The 10,132-nt window shown below is 38.6% G+C and overlaps 1 protein-coding gene across 1 annotated transcript in view; it reads left to right on the top strand.

Moving 5' to 3' along the window:
- LOC108262239 (CUB and Sushi multiple domains 1a) overlaps positions 1–10,132 on the top strand; it is a 291,201-nt gene that overhangs the window by 215,182 nt on the left and 65,887 nt on the right. Inside the window, exons 31-35 of the mRNA XM_053679448.1 lie at positions 1,092–1,205; positions 3,694–3,789; positions 5,609–5,812; positions 6,749–6,897; positions 7,382–7,478. Of these exons, the coding sequence (XP_053535423.1) occupies positions 1,092–1,205; positions 3,694–3,789; positions 5,609–5,812; positions 6,749–6,897; positions 7,382–7,478 (660 nt within the window). The remainder of the gene's footprint in view (positions 1–1,091; positions 1,206–3,693; positions 3,790–5,608; positions 5,813–6,748; positions 6,898–7,381; positions 7,479–10,132) is intronic.

The raw sequence follows: 10,132 nt of genomic DNA, 5'->3' as shown, positions 1-10,132 counted from the left end.
AAACAATTCACCATCGAACGTATGGGTGGTTGTTTGTTAAATAACCGCCCACCTTCTGTAGGATTGGGATTAATGATGGGCTGTGTCTGTTTTTGATGCATAATCGTTTGAGAAGGCTACAAATGTTTATTATTAATTATATATTAATATTATTAATTAATATTATTAATATTATTTATATATATATATATATATATATATATATATATATATATATATATATAAATCTTCATTTCATTTGAGTTATTACATAAAGAACACAGCTAAATATAACAGAGGTTTATACCTTGTTGATGAGACAGGTCAAGAAAGAAGAATGGCCAGCCTGGTTCAAGCTGAAAGGAAAGTTACAGTAACTCAAGTAATCACTCTTTAGTATAGTGGTGAATCTCAGAAAGCACAAAACGTCTTAGGTGGATGGGCTACACCAGCAGATGATCAGATCAGGTTCCACTCCTATCAGCCTAGAACAAGAAATCTGAGGTCACACTGGGTACAGACTCACCGAAACCTGGACAGCTGATGATTGAAAATAAAATAAAAAAAAAAAAAAACCCTGCTCATTTTCCAGTTTTCAACTTGAACAGTTGTGATGAAGCTATGTCCAATGTAGCCTCAGATTCCTGTTCCTGGACGTAAGCATCCATTATTTGGATTCATTCATCTTCAGTAAGTGCTTTAGCCTGGTCAGGATCACAGTGGTTTTGGGGACAGTCCCAGGAACACACGACCTCATGCACACTCACGCTCACAGATTTCTATCAATTTTTGATTCATGATCAAAATATTCCTTAGTAATAGACTTGCAGACCTCTGATCTAAATCTAATGAAATACAGTATGATGAGAGAATGCGCATTGTCCGACCAGATCAGGAGCGTTAGAGAGAAGAGAGAAGACTACAGTCTAACGAATGTGACATAGATGGATGAGCACAGTGTGCATTTATTCACACACAAAATCACCTGCCTGAGGGACGTGTGTATGTGGAAATTGATAAAAATGTCTAAGCACTTTATTTAGGTGTACCTCTGTCCTGTAGTGCATATAACAATGATGCGCTCTCCCCATTTTATTTATTTTTCTCTTCAGTGGTCTTCGGGCAGTTTGCCTATTTCCAGACAGCTATGAATGACTCAGTCGAACTGTTTGATGGGCCAAATCACAATGCCAGGCTGCTGAGCTCCCTAGCTGGCTCTCATTCTGGTAAGTAATGGCTTTACCTTGTCCTCAACATTTGTTGTTGATTTGGGTTTGCTTTGAAATGCACAAATCCTTTAAAAGGGTTGAGGGGGGAGACGAAAAAAATGAGCTGGCATATGCAGCCTTTGCACTAAGCAAGGAATACAATTAAGTGTGTGCAGTTTAGCAGGAAAGGGAGTCATGAAAGAGACTTAATGGCTATATTCGGGGAGGAAAAGATGGGCGCTGCGGGGGCACTGCTTAACCATGTCTTTTCTAATTATTTTAACTTATTTCCAACTTGACGTGCTTTCTTATTGAACTGTGCAGTTGTCAGCAACTGATCCATCAAAGTCAACTCAGTGTGATAGGTTTTATTTTGTTTGCTTTTGTTTTAGAATGATATAAACAAAATTACATTTGAAATTTGATAGTAGCATTTTTTTCTTTTAATCCATTGCTCTTTAGCTTATCATTTTTACACTCAGATCTGTTTGTTCTTGCAGTTTAAAAGGAATGTGTTTTAGGCACAGTACCACACAGTTTATTGTGGAGTTTGCCGTTAATGTCTGAAGGTAGTAGAATGCCTAGAAAGAAATTGCCCTTAATTCCGGATTCTTCCTAGGATTGATGAAGGCTATTGGACATAAACTATCTGTATGGCACTTTGATGCTTTCTTCTTTTTATGGTCCGCCGTGCAACAATATAATCCTTCAAAGATGTGCTGTAAATTCTGTCTCAGCCTTTGAGCCCAGCAGGCCAGAAATCCTGCCAGGCCTGTCTTTTCATGCTAGAGTCATTAACCCTGCAGGTTCCACTGAGCATGTTGCTCATCATCAGCATCACAGAAATTTCTTTTACTTTTTTTTTTTTTTTTTAAAGACTTAACCGAAAACGATTTGTTTTTGGAATATTTTCAGGCACATCTAGGATCTAGTGAGTGGTTTGGCTAGGCTTTCAAGACTATAGTTATTTATTTATTTTTGCATAGAGTGCAACTGTAGAAATGTATCTAAAAATGATGATGGCTATTATAATGCTGTAATAAAACAATAATGATGAATACTTCAGCAACTTTTTTTTTTTTATCACATTATTGAATTGATATTTGTATGCCACAAGATGAATTTTATTTATTTATTTATTTAATCCGTCACTGACGTTTGCAGGTCAGCAATTCTGACTCTTTGTAAAAGCAGTCATTTATCTTTTTCTTTTTTCTTTTTTTTTTTTTAAATCTCTTTTTGTGTGTGTGTGTGTGTGTGTGTGTGTGTGTGTGTGTGTGTGTGTGTGTGTGTGTGCGCGTGCAATTTCTGGTCCCTAAGAGCAAGGTTTAAAATACAGATTCCTTTTCAAGGAGGTCCATATGGCTTTATTTGTTATGAATGCAATATGTTAATAATTTTGCTACAGACATTTTTATAAATCACCAAATTGTAGCCAAATCGAAACAAGTACAGCTATGAGCTAAGCTAAGTGATATGCTAGCTCAAACTGGGGGCGAACATTCACTATAGACATTATTTCTTAAAAATCCAGTACAAATCTGTAATGTAATGTATATTAATAACATTTATTTCTCTTTAAGAATAAAGTATCTATCATTTAGTTGGTTGTTACTAGCCTGATGTGTCTGTATATTTAGTACTACTGTATCACAACAATGTCCATACTATTAGCATGGAACTAGCATAACATTGAAAATGCTGTAGTGGTTATCCATTATTGTAGCAGAAGTGATCTGACAACGTGAATGAAAGGCTTTCATAATTAAATATTTCTACATCGTAACGTTTTAGCTACGTTTTGAAGAGTAAAACATTAACATTGTACTCTAGCTTAGGAAACACTAAATACTACAAACTAAACGATTGGGGTATCTTAACATGACATTAGGAGCAGCTGTGGATCAGGTGGTAGAGCGGGTTGTCCACTAATCGTAGGGTTGGTGGTTCGGTTCCCGGCCCACATGACTCCGCAAGCCTTGGGCAAGACACTAAACCCCAAGTTGTTCCGATGGCAAGTTAGCACCTTGCATGGCAGCTCTGCTACCATTGATGTGTGTGTGTGTGTGTGTGTGTGTGTGTGTGTGTGTGTGAATGGGTGAAGTGCTGTATACATTATATAAGTAGATGAAGCATTGTGTAAAATAAAAATGTCTAATGATACAATGATGTGGCATTTGATTGCGTTTTGGAGATCCACTAAGGCAGTACCTAGACTGGAGAGATGGTGAGGAAGCGACATTGGCTCACTGTTCATGGCTTGGGTTTTTATGCCCAGGAGGGAGACCAATGTTTCCTTTGGCTATTAATCTGTAGACGTGAAAGCTCTACTTCTCCACTACCTTTCAGCATGTCCAGAAGGGACAGTTTGGTTATTAAGCCATCCGTCTTATATAGTAGCTCCATCTTATATAGTGACTCACTGTGGTTTATTACAGGACATTTACTGCCACGTGCCACTCTCAGGGAGTTAAATGTGATTATTTGGCATAACTCTGTATTGCAGGAGAGACCTTGCCTTTGGCCACTTCAAATCAGATCATGCTGAGGTTCACTGCCAAGAGTGGCCCTTCTGCCAGGGGATTCCATTTTGTTTACCAAGGTATGAACACCTTCATGTCTCATGAAAAGGATGGTCTTAAGGAATAAGGGTATAATCTGTTTGTGATGATCTGATTTTTAACACAGCATCCCTCCCTGGTATCCCATCTATTTCACCTAGGTTCTCTTTGAGATAAATGTCCCATTTTACTTTTACTAAACATGCTTTGAACAAAAATGTTTGCGTTTTATTATTATTATTTTAATATGAGGGATGCAACTGAATTCAAATACATTATTTTGAATGAGCACATGTAAATAGGAAGGGTTGGTGGGGGTGGGGGTGGGGGTCACAAGTAAGCCGTTGGATACGAAGCTCACAGGATAAATAAAGACCATATTCATTAACCTGAATGATGCATTTACCACATTCATTCCTTCGTATTTAGTAATTGGGTCATGGTGGTTTAAATTAGGCTGTTTTTATTTTGGGAACCACAACCAACTAATTTTTTTAAAATAATATAATATTGCAGGCAGGTACAAACAAAAATAAAGTAATGTGAAAGGGATCTTCTTTTTTTTTTTTTTAACCAGAGTTCCACACACATATCTATAAAAAAGAAAAAAAGAAAAGAAAGCACTACAGATAAACTGATCTAGATTGTGTTACACCCCTAATTTATTTTATCATTTGTTTATTTATATATATATATATATATATATATATATATATATATATATATATATATATATATATATATATATGTATTTTAAATTCATTCACTCATTATTTAGTTAGTTAGCTAGCTAGCATTTTGGTTTGTTTTTGTTTTTTAATCTACAGCATTATATATTTGCTTCAGTTTTATTAAAGGACATGAAAAATCATTTTAAAGAATAACATGCCCTAGATTACCTCCATCTCTTGTTTGTACTCATACCTGTGCACTCATCTGCCACCAGTATGACCCACATCCATTAAAAAAAAATAGACTTTGTGTTTATTTCTGAAAATATGTTTTCCTATTGCTAATAATTAAGATGATTATACATGCTTGTCATGTTCATCAGTATGCCAGAATCAGTCTAGGGTTCATCCGGGGGAACCAGCAGATCAGCAGAACTGAGGCACAACTGACTCAAAAGAAAAAATCTGATATGATTTATAATGCAGTTGAAGGGGGGAATGATTCCTGAGTACCTTTTTAATGATTTTTTTTTTTAAAGGTGATGAAGGCAGGGTCCACACTGACTTCAGCAGTACTTATATGAACTTGTATATGTAAATGTCTGTTCCTGGCTGAGGGAGAACATGTCGATAAATTTTTGCCTCTGGTTTCAAAGAACTAATAAAGACTACGTGTGATTCATGTGGATTTTTTTAAAGCTGGCTTTGTCAGCTGCTTCATAATTTTTTTTTTTAAATGCTGATCTATTAAGGGATGTTTAATGGGCAGATTTCACTCCATGCATATTGTAGACCATAGCATGCTCAATTTGTCTCTCCTTTGTTTTTTTGTAAAAACACTTTTCACTGTTTTATGGCGCACACCATTGAACGGATCGCAGCATGCAAGATATGCTTTCTGACAGTGCAATTGGCACTTGCTTGTGTGCATCCACATATGTCATATGAAATTCAGGCAACATCAATGAACTCACATTGAGCTAAGATGCTCTTGTTAAGACTCCTCCAAAGTTTAAAATGACATTTATTCTAACCATTCACAATGACTCCATTATGCAGTTTGGTATTTCTTATTACAATAACATGGCTCTGAAAAACACTGCAAAGAAAGGAGGCTTGCGTGTGCGGATGAGCCGCCTCTTGGCGCATCTGCTCCGTTTTGATTAGAAATCCATTTGCACCTGTCTAGCGGTTCCACGCACCAGTGATACGCAATGCAGTTCCATCCCCGAGCCCAGATACGGCAGGCGTATTGGTTCGGAATTCTCCGCCGGCTCCATTGTTCGATTTGAGTGCAGCCCGGGATACCTGCTGCAGGGATCCAAAGCCATTAAGTGCCACTCTGTTCCCAATGCGTTGGCACAATGGAACGACAGCATCCCCAGTTGCATAGGTAAGCTTTGTCCTGATTTGTTGCTTTGTTTAGGCTTTATTCAGAATTTATTTTTTTAACAACAATTGAAAGGAGCTCAGTGTGAAGGGAATGCAGATGGAAAGTATGGAGAGGGGTTGGAACTTGTGGGATTGACATTTGCAGCCTGAACCACGGCGTAATTCGGAGTTATTTGCCCTTAAGTGAGTGACTTAACCCCCCAAACCTCTAATGTGCTTTGGGAGAATTGAGTACGACTGACCTTGTGCCTTTACCACTTCATCTGTGTGCCGGAATTCAAAGGCAACTGGGATATGCTAAATGAAGAACAAGTGGACTATTTCTAAAAATATCTTTTAAAGAAATTGTGGATGAAGGATCATAACCTTATAGAACAAACCCATAGACTTGAACAGGATTTAGACACAACTGTTGGGCTTAAGTTTTTGGCTTAAGGGCAAAAAAAAAAAGCAGTATTTACTCGGATTTATCACGGCAGCCCCACTGGGTCCCTAAGCTTAGAGCCTTTCTTAAAATACAACGTAAAATTCTGAGTCACTTCCACATAGCTCCAGGTCTCTATATTAGAGTTTCATTCAGGTGCTTCTGTCAGACTGTTCTGATCACATGATTTGGGGATTTTTCTTTTAGCTCTTGAACTGGTTTGAAGGAAGTTTTCGTAGTGGCACATTCTAGTAACTCATGACATATGCATCGTTTGCTTAAGTTAATGAATTCTATAACACGTGCTACCGTCATGTTTATCAGAAAAAGAAAAAAAAAATGATTGAGTGATTTTTTTTTTCTTTTTCCTTTCAGTAAAATACAAGCTCCCATAGAAAGACATTTTTGCATGGGTGGATGATATTTAAAGCAGGACCATAGTAAGCATAGTGCTAGCATCCTGTACGAAAAAAGAAGCATGTCTCACTACACTGAGGTCTTTTCCTCCCACAGTTCCGTGCAGTGGGAATATGACAGAGAGGCGAGGCACTATCCTCTCCCCTGGCTTCCCCGAGCCCTATGGGAACAGCCTGAACTGTGTGTGGAGAATCAGCGTCACCGAAGGAGCCGGGATTCAGGCAAGTGAAGGAAATAAAATAAAAGTAAAAGGGAAGAAAAAAAAAAGCACAGGAGCTCATCAAAAGCAATAAGCCAGAGCCGAAGACACAGCAGACTGGAACACATTTTGTCCGGTAACACATTTCACCCCACTGCAAGCAGGCTGAATTACGCCAGCTAATTTTAGAGGTTTATTTATTTATTTATTTATTTATTTTATGGGGGGAGGGGAGGCTTGGTGCCGTTGGCAGCACAGGAGATAGCATGTGAATATTATGCAATTGCACCGAGATTTAGCAGGATGAGAAAATGATGTGTAAGCTCATTCTGATGAATATTCAAATAGATCTAAAAGCAAAATATGCAGAACTGAAATTTGTTTGCTCCTAATCCTTTGTGAGGCATCTTTTTATACTAGCCCCTGTTATGAAATAAGAGGCTCTTTTAATTAAAAAACGTTGGTACATTTCATTAGCTCTTATTTGTCTGTATGGAAATGTAAACCCATTCATCCCGGGTGTCTCCCAGATCCAAGTCATGAGCTTTGCTACAGAGCATAACTGGGACTCCTTAGAGATCTACGATGGCGGCGATATGACCGCTCCAAAGCTCGGCAGTTTTTCAGGTGAGTAGATCCTTCATTAAGCACTTTTTTAGTCTTTTATTGCAATAGTCGGCCTATTAAGCCGACAGCAGTTCTGCCACTGCGGCTGCACATGGTGTTTCCATGGTGTGTCATTCGTCCAGGCTTATTATTTTTTTAATGTCACATTAAAACTCCAAGCCAATCTCTTCTCCCCGTTTTATTCGCTTAAAATGGGGTGGTACTAAGGTTGAGAACAGGCCAAGGCCTTTTCTGTGCCATGACATGACAGATGAATGCCCTCATTTAGAAGTTGGACGAACAACAGTATGGGCTCTGGGGACCATTTGGGGTCCGACTGGCAACTCGTGGGGCTTTCTTGTCATCCCAATTAATTATAGCCACAGGATTCTCACAACTAAACATCTGTGTGCTTGTAATTGAAAGCCTGAATATTGTGAGTGTTGTGTAGGATGCTATTAGGGTATGTGTCACTAATTGTATTAATTATAGACATACATAGTATGGTTTAAATACTGTATTTTAATATGATCTTGGAAACAATATTCAGGAATGATGATGAGGATGATGATTATAAAATCAAATATAGAACAGCCTAAATAAAACAATACAATACATATATGCATAATTAATGGGTTATTTATTTATAATGATTTATTAGTGGCTCCAGATTCATTGTAGTCATGTAAATATGCTAGCCTAATACACTAGTGATGTGGGAAAACAGCCCTTACGACATGTTTATATAAGGAAACCAAACAAAGAAAATAGGATAAGATGTATCGGATGTCATTAGTGTCAGATGACATTAATTTCATTATACATGCCTACAGTATGGTTTGAATATATTTACAGCTATGTATTACAGATATATTACATCTATTTAGTAAAGAACCTCAATTCTTCATGGCGTGGATTCCACAAGATTTTGGAAACATTCCTTTGAGATTCTGGTCCATGTTGACATGATTGCAACATGCAATTCCTGCAGATTTTTCAGGTGCACTTTCATGCTGCTAATCTCCTGTTCCATCCCAATGGCTCATCGCCATGTTCATGAAACCGGCTTGAGACGATTTTGCTGTGACCTGGTGCGTTATTATGTTGGAAGTAGCCATTAGATGATGGGTAAGTTGTGGTCATGAAGGGATGCACACGGTCAGCAACAATACTCAAAGAGACTGCGGCATTCAAGCCGTGATTGATTGGTATTAACAGGCCGAAAGTGTGACAAAAAAACATTCCCCACACCATTACACCACCTCCACCAGCCTGCACTGCAGACACAAGGCAGATCGGGTCCATGGAGTCATGCTGTTGAAACCAAATTCTGACCCTACCATCTGTGTGCCTCAGCAGAAATCGAGATTCATCAGACCCGGCTACGTTTTATTCCAGTCTTCATCTGTCCAGTTGCGGTGAGCTTGTGCACACTGCAGCATCAGCTTTCTGTTCTTGTCTGACAGAAGTAGAACCCGACGTGGTCTTCTGCTGTTGTAGCCCTTCTGCCTCAATGTTCAATGCGTTGTGCATTCTGAGATGCTTTTCTGCTCACCACAATTATACAGAGTAGCCTTTCTGTCAGCTCCCCCACCCCACATTTCTGCTAGTTGATGTGAACATTACTTGGAGCTGCTGGCTCTTATCTGTATGATTTTATGCATTGCCCTTCTGCCACACGATTAGCTGATTAAATAATCGCAAAAAAATAATTGCAAAATAACTACAGGTTTAATCTTTTTCCCAGTGTCCTCCCACTGGAGTGAATGTGGCTAGTCCTACAGCACCACTTTCAACATGTCTGTACTGAACTCGACAGCAGGACAGTAGCGAAAGGTCACCCGAGTGCCCTGCGGCACATTCTGACTGGCATGATCTCACTCTGACTCATGCACAGATCCCTTTGCCCTGCTCGTATTTCTCCCAGCACAGATGCTGAACACTGAGACCCCCTGCTTACTCACCAAACAACTTAGGAAAGTGGCCAGCAAATTCGCCCGACACGTCTGTGTGATTGAAGAAGCTCAAAAAATGGATCATTTCCTCACATCTGGGACTCGGTGGTCCAAATTATACTGTCCCAGCGCCATTACAAGCATGGCAAACACATGGTATCAAGAGGCATTATGGATGAGGTTTTTGTGGCCAGATTAAAACACCTCACCTTTTATGTTCAGCTTTTGTCTATTCCACAAGCTTGCATGTCAAATCCAAATCCCATGTGGCTTATATTGTTAATTAAAATGTCAGGTATATTTTGCGTTTCTTTCTCCCATTCTTTTTTTTTAATCATGCAGGACTAATTGATGTTCATCACTTACCAGTTCAATTACAGTAGTGCAAGGTTCTTTTTTTTTCCCCCCTTACTCTTAAACAGTACATTTTTTTTTTCATTTTGACTCATACAATTTATATTTACTTAGAGTTTGGGACATGTAATTATATTAATGTATAACAAGCTGCACCCCCCCCCCCCCCCCCCCAATTAAAGCTAGAGGCTATATTAAAGGCACATTCCACAAAATCCATAATATATGGCTGTAATTCTTCACCATGAAGGCAGTTTGGAGGAATCGTGCCAATTTTGCTGAAAAATGAGCTAGCGATGAATTACCATGTCCCCATAGACTTCGTTCGAAATCTCACAGAACGCGTAATATTACTACAATCCATTA

This window comes from Ictalurus punctatus, chromosome 3, assembly GCF_001660625.3.
Source record: "Ictalurus punctatus breed USDA103 chromosome 3, Coco_2.0, whole genome shotgun sequence".
Taxonomy (NCBI): Eukaryota; Metazoa; Chordata; class Actinopteri; order Siluriformes; family Ictaluridae; genus Ictalurus; species Ictalurus punctatus.
The sequence above is the reverse complement of the archived record's forward strand: the minus strand, read 5'-3'. Positions and strand labels throughout refer to the sequence as shown.